This window comes from Procambarus clarkii, chromosome 10, assembly GCF_040958095.1.
Source record: "Procambarus clarkii isolate CNS0578487 chromosome 10, FALCON_Pclarkii_2.0, whole genome shotgun sequence".
Taxonomy (NCBI): Eukaryota; Metazoa; Arthropoda; class Malacostraca; order Decapoda; family Cambaridae; genus Procambarus; species Procambarus clarkii.
In genome coordinates this window covers 9,072,963-9,093,821 of record NC_091159.1, presented here as the reverse complement: position 1 = coordinate 9,093,821, position 20,859 = coordinate 9,072,963, and the positions used below count along the sequence as shown (strand labels likewise).

At 40.0% G+C, this 20,859-nt stretch overlaps 1 protein-coding gene across 1 annotated transcript in view; it reads right to left on the bottom strand.

Moving 5' to 3' along the window:
* Klp61F (Kinesin-like protein at 61F) overlaps positions 1-20,859 on the bottom strand; it is a 54,177-nt gene that overhangs the window by 15,870 nt on the left and 17,448 nt on the right. The window contains exons 8-16 of the mRNA XM_045729425.2: positions 18,466-18,648; positions 18,216-18,361; positions 17,081-17,206; positions 11,319-11,458; positions 9,389-9,504; positions 5,578-5,763; positions 3,674-3,841; positions 1,863-2,123; positions 190-369 (exon numbers count right to left, since the gene is read on the bottom strand). Of these exons, the coding sequence (XP_045585381.2) occupies positions 190-369; positions 1,863-2,123; positions 3,674-3,841; positions 5,578-5,763; positions 9,389-9,504; positions 11,319-11,458; positions 17,081-17,206; positions 18,216-18,361; positions 18,466-18,648 (1,506 nt within the window). The remainder of the gene's footprint in view (positions 1-189; positions 370-1,862; positions 2,124-3,673; positions 3,842-5,577; positions 5,764-9,388; positions 9,505-11,318; positions 11,459-17,080; positions 17,207-18,215; positions 18,362-18,465; positions 18,649-20,859) is intronic.

Below are 20,859 nucleotides of genomic sequence, written 5' to 3'. Positions count from 1 at the left end.
TATTCTTTACAATTTATACCCAAATCTTCATTAATTCACAATTTGCAACATTTGTCATCAGTGCTGAGATCTTGTATAAGAAAATAATTAAAATTAATAAATTTGGACACTGACACCAATGCAGTGTGTGGTTTACTTGACATTTTTACTACTTGAAGTTCAGTTGAAAGATTTTCTATCGTAACTTACCTCCACTTTCACTGTAGTATTTCTAACATCATCTGTTGCCATGACTTCCATTTCATGACTGTGGTTTTGCACCGCTGTCTGTGTACCAACTACGGCCTGGTAAGTCCTTGTAGTAAACTGCTCCACTGTAGACTCCAAACTACAGCGTTCCTCTCCCAAGTGCTGAACATCACTTTCCAGCTGTGACAAACAAAACAAGAGATTTTCTTTAAATGTATGTGTATTACTGTGGTTAATCCTTAACCCCTGCACGGCACACCTGTTTTGGGCAAAAACTTCATAGTGCAATTGCTAAGGACATTTTTGTTATTTTTATAAATGTTCAGGTAAAGTTAATGTCAAAATGTTTCCAAACTCCACTATTTTCATTTCAAATCACAAAGATTGCTGAAAACAAAAACATTAAAATATAGCCTAATTAAAAAAAAAAAGCACAACTCTCAAGAGTGCTTTAAGGGGCCTGGTGCATGTAGAAACTTTTCAAAATATGACATGTAGTGAAAAATGTTAAACAAATCTCCCATTATTTGGCATCAGTGCCATGAAAATTTCATCCCAATATGTTAAAAAATGGAGTTTATACGAAATTTAAAAAAAGATAAATGCGTGTGCAACGGGAAGCAACTGTAACTGATAATAACGATAACAGCTCCAATTTACTGGCAATCAGGAATAAAGCAATGCAAGCACCTGTCCGACACACAAAGACGACAAGTAGTAGTAAGGAGGGTCTACAAAATGGATATGCCGCTAGTGCCACCTGGAGGACCAGATTTCACATAATTATGAGCTAGTATGTTGTTATGCTGTATTCTATTATGTGTCATATAATACATTGCCCAATGGCAATATTTCTTATGTCCCTTTGTACAAAAAGGTGAAAACCACTTTTTTTTTTTCTTTTTAACTTTTTTTCTTTTCATGGTATGATGTTGATCCATAATTAAAAGTTGGAGCATTTACCATGGAGATTATGAAAAAAAAATTGAGTGTGAGGAAGTTTCAGTGCACATGCAAGGGGCCCCTTAAGGTGCTCAGAGCATTTGAGTGGTTAAGAAACCTATCTAATTCTTTTTAAAATATGTTAAGTAAATGTTAAGATAACATCTCTTCTGGAAGATTACTGATAACAGTTGATAGTGTGATAAAAGACAATCCCAGTAGATAATCAAAACTGAAATGAAGGTGTCTTTCCTTTTAAGAAACAGAAAAGAAAACATCCCTTGTTTTGGAGTTAAACACACCTTACTAAATCTACTTACTACCAACGTAATGTATTGGGAAACAAGATAGTGATTTTAATTTGAAATAAAACTTTAGATTCCCTATCTAAACAAAATGAAAATTTACACTTGATAATGGTTTATTAAACATTAATTTAGATGAATTCCAAATGTTAAAAAGGATTGGGTATAAATTTATTATTGTAAATATATAAATTTGGCCTGCAAGACAAGCTTACTTCATGAAATCATGAAAAGTATCCAACAAAACATACTTACAGTCATAAATCATACATTTAATTAACAATTTCTTTTCAAATGGCAATGTTGCTTATGCCAGTATAGTTGATGTAATCGTAATTACATCTAAAATAATTGCTTGATAGTCCAATCTTATTTACATAAACTTAGCAGACAACTAAAAGGTACAGTATTTGCCTGCAAACAGACCTGGTTGAGTAGTAGTTCCATGGCGACTTGCAACTCACTCTTAAGACTGTGTGTAGTCGATGCATGACTCGCACACTCGCTGTCAATGTTCTTAGCCAGTGTTTTCATGGTGCTATTGGTGGCCTGTGTGTTTTCATGTGCCAAGTTCAGGTTTGAGCGTATATCTGTCAATCCATTATTGCTCGTGACAGCGAATGTCTGAACATCACGTTGTACATCTGCCAAAGTCGTTGCTAATGTGTCAATAGTAGAAGACATGCGCTGGAAATAAGGAAAGACCATGAGTAACTTTCATTTACTCTCAGAGTAAATGAAGTAAATGAAGGAGCATGGAGTGTATTGACTCCATGCCCCTTCTCTAATAAGTGTGATATTTCTACAAGTTGACAAGATTATAGATACTTAAGATCTTCATCTCACCAATAGACTCGCTAACACGCAGCACAATTAACTCATTTCAAAGTGATTGATACTATTCTTAATGGCAAATCATTCAAATAAATTCTACATAATAACTTGAGCTTATTTGTTACCGAAATCTGCATTCTTTGTACATTCTTTTTTCTCAATACAGTCAACATAACTATTCCTTAAAAGAACAAATCCACAAGGGCCGTGACGAGGGGTTCGAACCTATGTCCGAGAACATCCTAGAAGGTGGCCTGGGATCATACTTTATTCCTTAAAATATAAATTTGTACATTTAGACATTCAATGTCAGGACACACACATGGCCAAACATGAAAGATACGAGACTTATTCCAAAATTAGTCTTCTGAAAAAGAGAGCTTGAGATCTTGAGACGATTTCGGGGCTTTTCTAGTGTCCCCGCGGCCCGGTCCTCGACCAGGCCTCCACCCCCAGGAAGCAGCCCGTGACAGCTGACCAACTCCCAGGTACCTATTTACTGCTAGGTAACAGGGGCATTCAGGGTGAAAGAAACTTTGCCCATTTGTTTCTGCCTCGTGCGGGAATCGAACCCGCGCCACAGAACTACGAGTCCTGCGCGCTATCCACCAGGCTACGAGGCCCCATGTACAATTACAGGTACAATTATATTCTCCCAAGAGAATCATTTTATTTACTTGGTTAAGCCAAACACTCAGCAAAGCATGCATTTTTTTTTTTAAAGTGAGCCAACAAACTTTTCTTTCATTAACAGCAATTATGACTTTATTTTGACCTGTTTACCTTATTTTAAATATTCCACCCATTTTCAAACCTCCCACAAACCACTTTCCATGTCATGCAAACATTTCCTGGTTGAAAAAGTGCAGCTGCTTGACATATGACAGTACAGTGAGTGAGTGAGTGAGTGTATATATATATAAGTCGTACCTAGTAGCCAGAACGCACTTCTCAGCCTACTATGCAAGGCCCGATTTGCCTAATAAGCCAAGTTTTCATGAATTAATGTTTTTTCGACTACCTAACCTATAAAGATAGATTAGGTTAGGTTAGGTAGGGTTGGTTACGTTCGGTCATATATCTACGTTATTTTTAACTCCAATAAAAAAAAATTGACCTCATACATAATGAAATGGGTAGCTTTATCACTTCATAAAAAAAAATTAGAGAAAATATATTAATTCAGGAAAACTCGGCTTATTAGGCAAATTGGGCCTTGCATAGTAGGCTGAGAAGTGCATTCTGGCTACTAGGTACGACACACACACACACACAAAATAAAAACTTATTTGTCAATGTTAAAATGTTTGGAGTTGTTTGGAGTCAACGTTCACTATCCTGATGCTAAATAAAAAAAATCCAAATAAATTATTCACAATACAAGCTAAAATACTGTCTCACACCTGTGAATGAGCTTCTGTAGATGCTAATAAATTAGTCACAGTATCAAGGCAGGTGGTGATGCGGTTGGTGTGGTCTTCCACATGGTCAGTCATCTCTTTTTCCAACTTGCCAACAAGTTTGGATTGTTGTTGATGAAAACTTTCACATCCTTCATCCATGGCAGATAACTGTGAATCAGAAAATGAAATGTAGTAATTAATTAATACATCCAATGGAGAGAACATCTTTGCACTTTTGTTGCTAAAACCATCCCTGAAAGTTTTCATGTAAGTCTAAGCATTGTGCAGATACCATCTCTGGATGAAGAGACCCTTGGGAAACTGTACAGAATTTCATCAAATGCTTGGCTTGGTTTCCAACTGCCAGGTGTTTCTAGAGACGGTGGCCATGCTATGAAAAATTATTTAAGCCCCTCAGTTCCCAGATATACTGTAGAGAGAACATCACCTGGCGGTGCATCACATGATGACATCGACAGATCCTCTCACAAGATAGTCATCAATCATTCAATGATATTTCTGGTTCTTCAATTAATTGTGATGACAGTAGGTGGTCTCTGAATGAACTTGAAAAAACAGTGGACATCTTTTTGAATGGAAGCAAATGATCCTGATGGTGACGAGGAATTGGCCATGTCATCTACATATTTATGTTCCCATACTGAAACTAGGAAGACTAACACCCCCTTTACCTCACTTGTACTCTACACTTTTTAATAAATTTACATTAACTTTAAAAATTGTCTAATACATTTTTGGAAGACAGGAGGGGATATGGGTGATGCTGACAGCAGGCAACACTCCCAAGGTGGCCAAGAAGTAATTTCTACTTTATTTCATCATAATTTACATATGACTTTCTATGGATAGTACTAAAAATTTAATTTTTCTTATTTTGTTGGCAGACTCAACGGAGGGAGGGAGGGAGGGAGGGAAGAACCCCCTTCTCAGCCCCCATATACAAATTACTGTTGTGACGATAATCTCTTTCAAGAGAGATTGAGCCTGCTCTTCCCTCCAAAGTACGTCCCATTAACAAATAATATAGAAGATATATCCAACAAGTATCACCAAAACGTTTTGCCCAGAGAGCAAAACGTATCCAGCCCACCGGCGCACCTGCTCGCCTCCGCCACCGTTAACCGGCAAACTGCTTGTCCATCACCTGCCTGTCGCTGATTGGCTGGTGCCCGTCGCACCTGCCCCACCACCCGCCACCACGAGCTGATGTCTGAGCTACAGCGACCTAGGAAAGGCAGAATATCCTAGTGCTCCACACGGTTGACACGTCTCATTGGTAGACTAAGCCTTGGCTTACGTGTACTAAGGGAGGTGGCAGCTTGAAGCCAATATTCCTGCATCATCATTTACTTTGCTATTATTCACTTGTCTTAACGTAACTTCATTTGCCAGTGATTATTCTTATTATTTTGTTTGTTGATTTGCCTGTTACATTTTTATGCTCAATTTTATTCATGTCTTGCTTTTCTAACGTAATTAAAATTTCATTGTTAAATTTACTTGTGTTTTGTGTGTCTTCCCATTACCTTACCACAGACGAAAGTTCCAGCTTTTCTCTTTTTTTTTCTTTATGTGACGAGGCCATGCCCCTAGCTTTTGAAACAGCCGAACACCAACGCGTTACCGTCACACTGTATATTAAATTGCTTTAACTAACTTTTTTTTTTATCTAAAATATTTTTGGAGGTAACTTCTCCTTTTTCAAACTTCCATAGCCAATCTTCAACACCTATAATTTTGTCCTTGTTTATTCTGAACTCTAAATTTGCTTCCCATAAAATCTTAAGAACAAAAGGTTTAAAGTCGTACTAGACAATAACTAGTCATTTTATTGGCAAGCATGTCTAAGAAAGGAACAAATCCACCAATTCTAACCAACTAACCTTGCTGTTTAGTACAGAATGAAGATTATGGATAGTAGTGGCGTGGGATGATATTAATGAGGCTAATTTATCCAAGATGGGCAGGGCTTCATTTTTCTGGAAAGTGTGAAGAGATGACTTTTGCTGATCACAGTCTTCACACACACGATCATTCATTGCTCGGGAAGATGCCACTTGTGCTTCAACCTGAAATAGTTTTAAACAAAAATGTATTATTGCAATAATTAGGTATTCTCATTCAAATGAAATGACAAAGATCTCATTACTTCATATTGTAACAAGACTGGACTCAGGTGACAGCAGAATCACTAATCCCCCATGACAGGTACATCCTTCAAATAAAAAAAAAAATTACCCGCTTCCTCTCTTTCACCAACATACTGAACTCCTTAAATGGACAATTTCCTGCTAAACCTCACCCCCCCCCCATTCTGCCACTATACTCGGAATTCTGTTTTATCTGAATGTTTGTTATTTTGTTTAACGGTTATTATTGCTGTAAACAGAAAAATCTTACACATTTTGATTCCTTAAATCACTTACAAAAGATGCGTTACATATTTTGTTATTTTTCTGGGTATTGTATTCTGTTGTGTTAAATGTAGGGCTTGCACCAGAAGACTCATTTCCATTGCAAATAAATATAATAATCATACTAGCAGAAAATATATTTTTATTAGTATTTTTAATGTTTTTACATGTTTGTTTTCAAGCGCACAATGATGCATTGGCCTGTCAATTATTATATTTATATCACTGAATGTGAAGTATATAAGAATGAACAGAATGAAAAGACAAATTAACAATACTTAATGAATAAGTATTGTGTCACTGATATGAACACAATACAATGGGGCCTCGACTTACGATGCTAATCTGTTCACAGACGGATCGTAAGTCAAAATATCTTAAGTCGAAGTAATTTTTCCCATAAAAAATAAATGGATTTGAATTAATCCATTCCCTGCCCTCCAAAATATTAACATACAAATACATTTTATACTGAATACAATGTTTTTTTCGAACTACAATACAGTACCTAAGTTTATCTTACCTTTATGGAGGGCTCTTGATGGCATATGGAAGATGGTGATGAGGGAGGAGAAGGAGAGTTGTTACTGTTTGGAAGAAGAGTCCCCTTCCATTATTACATCAGGCAGTGATGTTTTCTCTGAGGTACTCTCCTACATTTTGCCTTAATACCACTAGGACCTGGTTGTGGTTCAGTGCTTGTTTGTCTCACTACAAATTTGTCAAGAGACATTTGTCTGTAATGATGCATCACTTTAGCTTAGCACCCATAATGTCCTTTTTCTTAGCCAGTATGGTGGATATTGTTGACTGTTTACTATTGTTGACTGAGATTTGTTGTACTGCCTAGCCAGTCCAACAACCTGCACACCATCTTCATATTAACGAATGATCTCTTGTTTCTGCTCTATGATCATCCTTACATTGGATCTCATATGTTGAGCCTTACCACTGACTTTCCTGGAACTCATGGCATGATATATAATAATTACTTGAATGTTCAAAGCGCAAAAAATCACCACAAAAGCGAAATTTCTTATAGGCGCGATCGTCACTAAGCGGGCAGCTGTAGTTAACTGAGGCAGGTCGGCCGCGTGACCGGGAACCACTCGCTCGGTCGACCCGAACGTGTACCAACAAATATCTTAAGTTGACGACACCATCGGATGTCAAGTCGAATTTTTCAATGAAATTTACATCGTAATTCGAAATTATCGTAAGTAGGGGCAATCGTAAGTCGAGGTGCCACTGTACTATATTCTTTGAACAACAAACTTTTTGCCATTACATATATTAGACAATATACACATATTCAACTATCAACATCTTTATGCACTATGAACCACTAAGCAGTTGTGGTGGGTGTGGTAATCTCATAGCCATTGATCATTCAGCCCAGCCATATATTTATTTTCCACAAAGTTGTAACTACACGCATTGAACACAATATTTTTAAATTTTTAATGTTTTTACTATGTTTTTTTCAAGTACAATGATTCATTGGGCTGTCATTATTATTTATATCAATTATCATTTAGAATGTGTAGAATATAGGTATGCACAAATATATGTGCAACACTAATATAAGCACATTATATCCTTTGATAAATAAAACTATTTTTTGTTATTACATTACATACAAACATTATATATAACTACCTACATTTTTATGCATCATAATGAGAGTGGTAATCTTGTAATCCATATAGCATAGCACCACACACTGGTCAGTTGTTTATGGCACCTGACAGCAAAATGCCTCCAAAAATACTATGAACATTACTAACTTTAGGAACAACACTATTATCAGAATCCTGGATATGAATTATTTTCCACAAGTTTCCTAAAGAAATATGAGCTTTCATTTCATGATCCTTAGATGCACCAAACTGTAGCTGTGTGCTTTATGCTGTGATGATCATAACCAGCATTGGGTTCACTGATATTCGAACCATGTAAATAGTTTTCATCAGCCAGGATATTGTGTGATACCATCATTGTTAAATCATCACAGTTATTATTTATTTCATCATCATTAAGTGATGCTGTTCGCACGAGGTGCATGGCAGGGCTGTGTGCAAGCACTGTTCATGGTTGCTTTCAGTACTGAGGCCCCCCTCACACCTTTGTTTTTTGCAAGATGGCATCAGTTTACAGGAAGCCTGGGGAAGCAGATGTGAGCTCCATGTACCCACGGGCAGTTTTAAATCTTGCCCAGTATTGTTTACTATGAACATTACTAACTTTAGGAACAACACTATTATCAGAATCCTGGATATGAATTATTTTCCACAAGTTTCCTAAAGAAATATGAGCTTTCATTTCATGATCCTTAGATGCACCAAACTGTAGCTGTGTGCTTTATGCTGTGATCATCATAACCAGCATTGGGTTCACTGATATTCGAACCATGTAAATAGTTTTCATCAGCCAGGATATTGTGTGATACCATCATTGTTAAATCATCACAGTTATTATTTATTTCATCATCATTAAGTGATGCTGTTCGCACGAGGTGCATGGCAGGGCTGTGTGCAAGCACTGTTCATGGTTGCTTTCAGTACTGAGGCCCCCCTCACACCTTTGTTTTTTGCAAGATGGCATCAGTTTACAGGAAGCCTGGGGAAGCAGATGTGAGCTCCATGTACCCACGGGCAGTTTTAAATCTTGCCCAGTATTGTTTACTATGAACATTACTAACTTTAGGAACAACACTATTATCAGAATCCTGGATATGAATTATTTTCCACAAGTTTCCTAAAGAAATATGAGCTTTCATTTCATGATCCTTAGATGCACCAAACTGTAGCTGTGTGCTTTATGCTGTGATCATCATAACCAGCATTGGGTTCACTGATATTCGAACCATGTAAATAGTTTTCATCAGCCAGGATATTGTGTGATACCATCATTGTTAAATCATCACAGTTATTATTTATTTCATCATCATTAAGTGATGCTGTTCGCACGAGGTGCATGGCAGGGCTGTGTGCAAGCACTGTTCATGGTTGCTTTCAGTACTGAGGCCCCCCTCACACCTTTGTTTTTTGCAAGATGGCATCAGTTTACAGGAAGCCTGGGGAAGCAGATGTGAGCTCCATGTACCCACGGGCAGTTTTAAATCTTGCCCAGTATTGTACTCTAAAACATTTCTGATTGTGTCGTGCAGTTTACAGATATTTGTTGAGAATATCCGTGTGTGTGTGTCGTGCAGTTGAAGGGTTAAAATATAAATTATTAAAGGGAAAACTACTGATCAATACGGTATTACAATACTCGCCTTGTTTTTGTACAGAGTCAGGAAAGTATTGACAAGAGATGCCTGATTCTCCCCAAGGGTTGTCAACTGGCTGCTTATTTCTGACACCTCCTTTCTGCATTGTTTGACACAATTACCTAGTTTACACAAGAAAACAATCATGAACACAATTATTTCTGCTGTACTCAGTTTCTGGCATTCAGAGTAAATATGCACATGTCAATGAAATTTAGACACAGTAATAACCATCAAAGAAATTACTAGTATCAATAGGTTAAAAACAAAAATAATAGCTTTAATTGGTTTTCTCCTTAATTACCTTTTACATCTTTACTTTATCCTACATCTTTATGTAAACCTCAAGCTTGTTCACATTCTAATTTTTTTATATGCAGGTACATGTTACAACTTCATAAATGGCTCATAACTTGATGGCACAAAGCCTCAAACCAAAAAAAAAATTTTCAACAAATACTGAAGAGTAGTGTATACAAGAGTAAACACAGTGAAAGAATAATCAGGGTTTGAGTGCTCCCTGGCAAGATCCTGCTGCACAGTCAAGGCAGCAGGTAGAGAATCTATGCCATTGTGACCCACTGGTGCACAGCACACTAGAGAATACTACAAGACATTCAAATACAATCAAGCTCTTTCAATCACTACTTGACATCATGGGAACAATCATGAAGCACTCACCACTAACATTGACTATCACCAAGTGGCAACACAAAGATGTAAATGGGCTTGCCGACTGCTTTATTCATATTTAACCTCAAATGGGGTAATATGCACATAAATCTCAATTTCTGATCTATACAATGCGGTCGCTGCAATATGGAGTGATTGGATGGAGATAGCAAATACAAAGCGACCACAGTGGCGAACCTTTATAGGTCCTAGGCATGGATATAATCTTGTCACTGACACCGTAACACACTGCACAGTAACTAGAAAAATTTGGTCTTTATACAAGGACCCAATGGCTTAGGAATTCAGAAAAAAGGGTCTCTGAAGTATAGATCTTTGAAACCTCATGGTAATAGAGAGATGATGATGCACCAACATATGAAAACACAAAAGCAAGACGCATGCCCGTTTCAATATCAACAATGGACGAGGCATAAGAATAGACACAAAAGTGACCCCAACCACCCTGACCAACAAGATGAAATTAGGGGTCACAGGAAATGCTTAACATGTTGTATATTCAGTCTCAAGCCCCTTAACCTACCAGGTTACCCAATTTAAGAAACCCATAAATGTGAAGTGATGTGAGGACTAAAATCTAAGTAATCAAGGAAAGGGTCAAACACCATAAAAAGGGACCAGAAACACACACACAGGACACAGATGGAAACTTAGTACCCAGATGAGCCAGAGACATTCGAAAGAATTTTTTCAGTGTCAGTAGTTAAATGGAATGCATTAAGTAGTGATGTGGTGGTAGCAGACTCCATACACAGTTTCAAATGTAGATATGATAAAGCCCAGTAGGCTCAGGAATCTGTACACCAGTTGATTGACAGTTGAGAGGCGGGACCAAAGAGCCAGAGCTCAACCCCCGCAAGCACAACTAGGTGAGCGCGCGCGCACAGTATGAAGCCAGAGTCGGCACATAGGATATCCCCCACACACAACCTAACAGCAGCTAACCCTCACTTTCTGAAATCATCGAAGGTTCATGACAGGGTAAGATAGAAGAGAGAAAATTAGGAGTTATTACATACAAAATGTCAAACATTTTCTTCTGCATCAAAAGCTACTGCTACCTAGCCTTGTCCTCTGTCTATTCTCATGTACTGACCACACTCAAACCCGACTTCCACAAACATTTGTCCACTATGTCTGCCCATCTGCTTGGCCTACCTCTCATCAAATTCATACAAATTCTATCAAACAGTTTATCATCATTTTTCCCTTTCAATACAGTGTAATATGATACAGAACTTACCAAACTGGGAAGCAATATTGTGAACAGCATCACTCTGCTGGCTAACGGTGGAGGCCAGATCTGCTCGCATTGCTTCTACGCAATTTATGTATGTCTGCTGGAACTCTTCACATGTGTCTTTATTTCTAGTTTCAACTCGTCTATAAAAAAAAAAAAAATTATAAACTGCATACTAACCAAGTATATATAAATAAATACATGCATATACAGTGGCACCTTCAAAATCAGGGATCACACTGGGCTGGACCATATCCAATTATTCAGCAAATCCAGATTTCTGGAAACTTGCTCTTTTCAGCTATTTGTTACTGAATAGCTGAATTTTTGCAGATTTTTCTTATAACAAGCAACTAAATAAATTTTCATGCATATTAAGGCATCCAATGAATGAAGATTTTGTGTGCATAAAAATAATACTAGGCAGCAAAATGCAGATATAGCACTATGCCAGCCAGGATAGTGTTGCAAAAATCACTAGCAAACAGCAGCATTCATATCTTCATGCTTAGAAGGTGTCACTGTTTTTGTCTCTTGTCTTTTTTCCTCTGCTCTTCATATTATTCACAAACTATATAATCTACTTTAATTGCTTTTCTTTTAGCAGAATCAGCACTAGTACCAATGCAATACTCTTCTACCAGTCACTTTCCTCCCCAGCTATGATAATGCTTTCTAATAACTCTGCCTTATTGCTCATGGTAAGGAAGTTACTCCTACCTTTGTCTGATATACAGTACTGTACCTATATATGAGAGCTACTTTTGCCACATGACAGCTTCAGCTTGCAAACAATACACATGACAACCCAGTGAAAATTCTTGCACAACAAGAGACCAGGCCATCCTCACACAAGGAAATCGCAATGCTTGCCCTAATAAATGGTCGTTATGATGAATAATATCTATAAATAAAAATGCACAATTAGCAAAAATAAGAAAATCAACATCGATTGTAATGAAATGCCATTTTCTGGGCGAGACCCCCGGAGGCTTTCCGATGCTATCCAGGCTGATATGAAAGGTAAGCGCCCCAAAACAAACCCCCTTCTATTCTGGTTAAAATATTGCTACTGAAAGCTGAACTAGTGGACAGAACTCCCAAAATGAAAACAAGTAAACGAGCATGACGTCACAGCACCGCTGTCTGTGCAACCTCCCTACTTCCTGGGAGGGGGGAAGGGGGAATCCCCAGACCCCCATGCCAGCTAGCCACCCTGCAGTTCTGAGGCTGGATGTCAAAAAAAAAAAAAAAAAAAAAAAAACACACACACACACACAAAAACTGACCAGAGGGAGGTGGTTTGCCAGACACTTGCCTCTGGGTCTCGCCCAAAAAATGGCAATTCATTACATTCAATGCTGATTTTCTGGGGGTAGCCCCTTTGGCTTCCCGGAGCTACTTACCCATAAACAAAACAAAGAGACTTACCCAGGAGGCAGTCAGCTCTCGCTCCTCAACTCGAAGTCAAGACAACTGGCTGCATCCGCCGATCCAATGCAACACAGGCCCGACTAAGTCCAGGAACATTAACAAGGTAGCGAGCGACCAGGACCCTGTGCGATCTCCAAAAACCTCGTGTCCGAATGTCAGCCCAAGACATGTTACCGAAGACGTTGGTCAATGCAGCAAACTTACGAACGTCATGTGCACGAGGATAGGCCGCAGGCTGGCTGGACCGAATAACCCTGAGGACAACCTGGAAGACCCGAACCCTGGAGCAGGGAAAAAGGGAAATCGGTTCAACCCAAAGCGTGTTCCCCACCACCGAGGCTATGGCGCCCAGGTAACGGCGGAGAGCTGCAACCGAACAACACAAGATGCACCCCCAGCCTAACCAACCAAGCATCAACAACCCAAGAACACCTAAGGAAAGCAGCAGTCTCATTCTTCACCAGGCAAGGAGGCGGCGGTTGCAACCATACAAACCTACCACCAAGACCAATAGAGATGAAACCCCTGCGCCAGAATAGAGCATGAAGGTCCCCGACTCAACCCGCAGAGATCAATGCCAACAGGAAAAAGAGCTTTAGAAAAACAATCCTGAACCGAAGGGGCCACCACAAACCGAGGAAGAGAAAGGAAATCACTCTGTCCAACGACCAGGATGGTTCAGACGGCGCATGAACAGGCCGGAGGTGAAAACACACGAGACGGCTTACTGACCGGAGTAGAGGTAACATCAATACCAAACGCAAGCTGTAGCTGCTCTGCCAGCACCACACGATACGAGGTGACAGTATTTGGATAAGATGACAGTCCTTGAAGAACCATGAAAGGAAGGATAAAACAACCCTATCAGAGACAGTACTAAACCTACACAGGGATAAGAAATAATGGAAGGACCTCCAGGATACTTCATACTGCCATCGAGACAAAGCACGCAGGTGGGACACCATAAACAAAGCCACCTGCACACCATACAAGAGATGATAAACTTGAGTGAGAAAGCCCAGACACGAAGACTAGGAGGAGAAGAGCGAACCAGCCACGTAAAAAAAAAAAAAAAAAAAAAAACCCTGAAACCAAGGCCACCAATAGACGATAGAAACCAATAGAAGACGCATCTGTGAACTCGTCGAGCAAGGGCTCGGGTTGGCACCAAGGCATTGAACCCCGAAAAACCCGAAGAGGAAGCCGGTGATGCAGCAACCGACGCAAGGCCCCTGGAGGCTGAACCCAGCGATCGCGAGAGAGGCAGAAGGGAAGTCCCCGAAGGAACCAGAACAGCCGATGAAACCAAACCCATCCCGGCGGGTAGACCATCACGACAAAGCTCAGGCTCCCACACAAACCCTCGAGCAACTGCCAAGTGACCTGGGAGCCCCCCAGAAACAGGCGAAGGCAGGACTGCAGCCGAAGCAGAACCTCTAAAGGGAGAGACAAGAAAAGAGTCCGAGCATCCCACACAAGACCCAGCCAAGACCGAACCTGATGGGACTTCCTCCAGTTCACCCAGAGCTGAGAAAAAACAAATCCCAGGTGAGTAGACATGCGGACCGACTGGGAGCCCACACCAGCTAGTCGTCGAGATAGGCCAAAACCCAAAGAGACGCAGACGGGCCGCCACGACCTGGGTAAGATGTATGAAAACGCGAGGTGCCACCCCGACGCCCCACAACAAAACCGAGCCAGTCCTTAAACCCTGGATGAATTGGGACGTGCCAATACACGTCCTTGAGGTCCAGGGACACCATCCAAGTGCCCGGCTCCAAGAGAAAACAGACCTGGGACAGTAGTCATCCGAAAGGAGGGGCAATAAACCCACGGGTTCAGACGGGACAAGTCCAGAATGAACCCAAGGTCCGCGCAGTGCCGTTTCGGAACAGGAAACAGGCAGGAAACGCACAGGAGGGTGAGGTTGTTTCTATCACGCCCAAGTGAACCCACTCTGAGATGACTTGACAGAGCACAGGAGAAAAAGCCTGCCCTTTCAACCTCGAACTTCCAAAGGAGGAAGGGCCACCCAACGCCACCACAGGCCGCACGAAACGACCTGAAAGGCCCACAAATCATGTGATGCGGTGTGGGCAAACAGCACAAGCCTTCCCCTCATCTCCCCGCCAAAGGGACAAACCGCGAAAGGGCCGACGTCCTTTACAGGAACCCAATCTCCGCGTAGAGCAACCAGAACGAAAACGGCTCTGAAACTGGCACCACGACGGGAGAAACCCCGAGCTCTGTCACGACCTTTCCGGGAAGAGCAAACGTCCCCCCCCCTCCCCGGAAAACCAAGAAATCCGACATGGGACGGCATCTAGAAGCAGCTGCCTGCAGATACTGCACCACTGCAGATTTTGCAAGCAGCAATTGGCAAAAAAGCGAAGAAATCTTAAGAGCAAAGGGGCCCAAGCGGATTACACAGAGGAAGCAAGCACTGCCTGCCGACACGCGAGACAAAGCAAAACAGCGACACCGCATCCCGCAGGATTGCCGGGAACAGCTTCAAAAGAGCAGGGTGGATAGCTGGCACGGGGGTCTGGAGCTCTCCCTTCCAACTTCTGGGAAGGAGGGGGTTGTGCAGACAGCGATGCTGTTATGTTGTGACGTCATGCTTGTTTACTCATTTTCATTTGAGGAGTTCTATCCACTAGTTCGGCTTTCAGTAGCAATATTTTAACCAGAATAGGGGTTTGTTTTGAGGCGCTTACCTTTCCAGAAGCCTGACTCGGTCGATGGCAGACATAGAATGCTTCCAACCAGGGAGTTGGTCAACTAGGGAGCCGGTCGGCCAAGCGGACAGCACGCGGGACTTGTGATCCTGGGTTCGATCCCAGGCGCCGGTGAGAAACAATGGGCAGTTTCTTTCACCCTATGCCCCTGTTACCTAGCAGTAAAATAGGTACCTGGGAGTTAGTCAGCTGTCACGGGCTGCTTCCTGGGGGTGGAGGCCTGGTCGAGGACCGGGCCGCGGGGACACTAAAGCCCCGAAATCATCTCAAGATAACCTCAAGATAACCACACGGGTGTTTCTATTTAGTTTTTTAGTTTTTTTTTTTTTTACATGTTCATTTTACATTTACATGTTTACATGTTCAGGGAAGAGAATTTATAATTTTACAAGATCAAAATTTTTTTGGGCAAACACTTGATTTTCGGCACACGGGGAATGTCCCAATAAACGAAGCGCATCACAGTGGTTAAGAAGCATTTATTAATTATCTAAATGAAAATGCTCCTAGAAATTTGAATGGCATGTTAAACTTTCATCCACCTGTCAGCCATTTGCAATGAATGGATGACAACAAAACCATAGCGCTGCGATGGTACACCATGATCGGGTGTGCCGCCCTGGTCGCCTGTCGTGGTAACAAATCATCATATCCAGAAATACAAGTTTCACATCCTGTATAGCAATTCTCTTGCCCAAAATATAAATTATACAGCTGATCTAACGGGGGGTACAAGTTGGGGTACAAAACCCACTTTAAAATATCTGAATATATAATGAAACATACCCAAAATATTTTTTTCCACAAAATATCCTTGTAAAATAGGGGTGCGCCTTTTACGCTGGCAAATACGATAATTGATGGTATGCAAACCTAACATCTTAAAATGTTCTATGGAAGGCTCTCGACTCAACACATCCTCCAAATTGACATTACAGTTTAATACTAAGTGTAATAAGTACAATTTGTGACTGCTAGAAATAGTACATAATTACACTTACTTGTGCCGTTACATTTACCTACCCCATATATTCTCCTCATTTTCCGTTAAAACACTCGGAATTTTAGGATGAAGTTTTCACGTTCAATTCTATATACACAAGTTTTATATATAAAGAATTTCTTTTTCAGTTTTATTAAACAATAGAAATTTTATAAAAAATTTGAAAATATCCTCAGTTACTTTATAATTTATTGAAAGATTTTAGTTTTGTTTTATTAGTTTATAAAACTGTAATATCAATATAGCTATAGGTTAAGTACTAATTGTAATTAAGAAGCAATAAAATGCTTGTCCTCATACACAAAGGTTAGATTAGGTCGTGGTTTTCTATTCAGCTTTTCAGGTAAACTCAAATATTCACAATATTTTGGTGCAATTTTGGCGATTATTTGACAGTATGGTTTAATACTAAGTGTAAACATGTAACAAGTACAATTCCTGACTGCTAGGAATAGTACATAATTACACTTACTTGTGCTGTTACATTTACCTCACCATATTCGGAGGATGGCTGCTTGACTAAGTCCATCAGCATTTGAACGAAATACAACAGATGAATGCAATTTTAAGTACTGTATGATTTATCTTACCTTTTTCGTTCTAGCTTGTCATGCAGCTTGGATAAGTCTGTTGTGGTAGTGCCAGCCACATTTACCAGAGTTTGACCTTGCTTTCTAAGTAGTTCTTCAGTTTTTTCATGAGCAGTAACAAGGAACCTGCAAGAAAAAATGCATTTTAAGGTAAACTATAAACATAAATATATGATTTTAATTTCATGAATGTATGAATTGTATTACTTCTCATAGCAGGAACTGTTCACACTTCAGTGCTCTAGGAACACTTGGGATGGTTTCTTTAAACAAGTCATCAGATAAAGTATCTATGGTCTCATTTCAGAAGACCGTTTATCATTTTCCCCTCTACTGACACCCACACAAAAATCTCCTATAGCCATATTCTCATTCCTTCTTTCTCCCTTTCAGTATTCCAGAACAGTCAGAACTTAGAAACTATAATTAACACATCACATTAATATTATTTACAATTTAAAATTAATTGAACAAATTTAACTACTTATAATTACTCAATGATGAATATACTGTACTGAACTCTGCAAAACATTTTCAAATAATTTAAACAATAACGCTAGCACCAAAAGTGTAACAATAGCTTGTAGCCAGAACAAACTGGTTCAGAAATATTCAGCCACATGAGGCAAATGAGGACAAGGAAGCAAATAATTATAGTCAGCTGCAATAATTTTAATATCTTAATTTTATATAATTGGGACAAGGAGGCAAAAGAAAAACCTTGTTCATTTTTTTCATATTCTATAAATAATACATTTGCCATCAAGCCACAATGAGAGTTTGAAATTCTAATTTTCTTTCTATTTACAGAAAATGACAATTTCACTGTCTAAACATGGAAAGCCCATTTCATTAGTCACCAGACAAGATGACGGCCGAGGCCTTTTGGAGGTAATGCAGACATGTTAATCCCGGACCCTGCCATTTCAACTTTTGCATGTAAGCCATAAATACTCATATGGCACTATAGAAGTTTCTTAAAAGCAATTTTGACTGACTAGAATTTTGATGTAAGATTTTGAAGTTATGGTTTGATATAGCGATTCAAACCTTTGAGTAAAATATGTTCCACTCACTCTGTGGCTTTGAATTGGGGACAGCTTATAAATGTACAAATAAGATACAAATAACATACTTTTGCTCTTCACGCTCCTGAGCCGTGTCATGTAATAGCTTCTGAGTGCAAACAAGGGTATTTTTTGTAGTATTAAGCTTGGTCTTTGTCTCGTTGAGCTCCTCGCTAGTACACTCCAACTGACGATTCATATCTTTAAACATTTCCTGAAAAATAAACAACAAATTAAAAGGTGTAATTATATACAAGGAAAGTCATGCCAGGTTATCAGTATCAACAATACAGATAGTCAAATGATTAATACCCTTACCGTTGTCTTTTCAATTTCTTCCTCCAATGCTCGAATATGACTAATCTTCTCGGTTATCTCTTGAGTCTGCAATTCCATCGTGTTGACCATATCCTGATAGTTTTCATGAGCTAAATATACCCCGTTCTTTTCACGCATGGCCATCAGATCACGACGCAAGCGTTCAATTTCTTCCGAATACTCCTAAAAAGTAAATACAAATAGAAAATAAATGCACTCATGTGGTACAGTATACTACTGTATTAGTTTGAATTACAATCTTAGGATGCTTGTAATACTATCTATAAAACAAATTACAGAAAAGGGTATCATGGTAGCAGAAAAAATTAAATTTAGTCATAAAACTTTGGTACTCGATAGATGTCAAGTTTTAAGAAGTGCTGGTGTTAACTCCCCAAATCTTCCTAACAGACACAATCCATCCCTGGGCACTAAACACTTGTTTCAATGGTATGATAATACATAATTGACTAATTTGAATTGTGCTCTCCATTGGGGAAAATTTAACCCTTAAACTGCGCAACGCGCCTGCAGGCTCACGTCTGGTTTGCGCAACGCGCCTCCGGGTATTTGTATTTTTCACGTTCCATTCAAAACTCCCGCGGCTACATGGGGTTCACATCAGCTTCCTCAGGGCTCTTGTAAACAGACGCCATCTTTAAAAAAAATCGTGGTCCACATTCCCGGGTGTGGGAGCCTCAGTAGTGTGTGAGCTCGCAGCATGAGCGCACAGCACTGCTGTTCAGCATGTGACCACAGCATCGCCTAATAATGTCAAAATATATATATAACTTGTATTATTTAGCTATGATAGTGTTATATTAGAGCCTGAGTGTGATAATGACTGGGTACAATGTTCAAATATCAGTGATTCAATGCTGTTCACGATGTTCACAGCGCTAGCCACAGCACCACAGCATTATTTCGTTCATCTAGGAATCTTCAAATGATTTCTTAGGTTCCTTTTCAAAATAAACGTGGTCAATTATTCATTTACAGGAATTAGTGACCAGGATTGTGATAATAGCAGGATTGTGGTTATAATTAGCATTGTGCGTAGTATTGTGGAAGGAGGAATTTTGATGAGGGAGGGAGGGCGAGAATTGAGGTAGCCTCATTGTGTGTGTGGGGCTGCCACTCTTGTTTTGCTCACCATACTAGCTTAGTGGTTCGCTATGGGCAACACATATGTACATGGGTATATATAGTGTGTATATATAGTGTAAGAACAGCAACAGGAGAATGTTGAGAGGAGCTATTTTGGTGAGGGAGGTGACGTAATCGTAGCGTCGTCTGTTGTGTGATTTTTCATGCAGTGTATGGTGGCCACTGTACTGTTTGGACACAATACCGGCTTACTTGCATAGTTCTGGTAATTAAAACATGTAGATAGGTATATAGAACATGTGTAATAAGAACTATAACAATATGGTGGGAGGAGCAATGTTGGCGAGTAAGATGTTGGAGTGAGGGAGACTGGCTGGGTGTGGCTGCTCTCACTCGAGGTGTTCTGAATGTGTTCATGGCCAAATGCTTCTATTGGCCCATACGAGGCAGCTGCTATTGGTCCATACGAGGCAGCTGATATTGGCCCATACGAGGCAGCTGCTATTGGCCCATACGAGGCAGCTGATATTGGCCCATACGGGGCAGCTGATATTGGCCCATACGGGGCAGCTGATATTGGCCCATACGGGGCAGCTGATATTGGCCCATACGGGGCAGCTGCTATTGGCCCATACGGGGCAGCTGCTATTGGCCCATACGGGGCAGCTGCTATTGGCCCATACGAAGCAGCTGCTACGCGGTGTTCTGAATGTGTTGATGGTGAATGTATATAGTCTGTGACAGTGTATAGTGTGTAAATAGATTGTATATATACACAAATTAGCATGATACATAATAAATATGTGCTGCATATGTGTACACAAGTTTCATGCACGTAACACAGTGTCTACGGACAGTACGGATGTTGTACTGTGATATTATAGTGTACGTGTTCATTATACATTGGATTGGCACATAAAAACAATGAAAATGTATTTGGAAAGGTGCGCAAAAAATGAACGAAAATATATTCGCGGCAACTCGCGCGCCGCGCCCCACCGCCCCCGAGAGCTTACGGCATGGGCGCACGGGGAATGATGACGTCACGCCCCAACTTCCGGACCCCATAGCAGCCAAAGTAAGTACAATTTCGACTTTTTTTTTACATACCCATACCCATACAAAACCCTTCCCTCAAGGGAAGGGTTTTTGACACTAAAAAGAAAAAAAGAATTTTTTCCAGAGAATTTATTTCCTGCGCACTGCGGGGGTGTCACATTTGGAGGCAACGCAGTTAAGGGGTTAACGTCCTCAGATGCAAAATATACCCACTAACAATTATTTCTG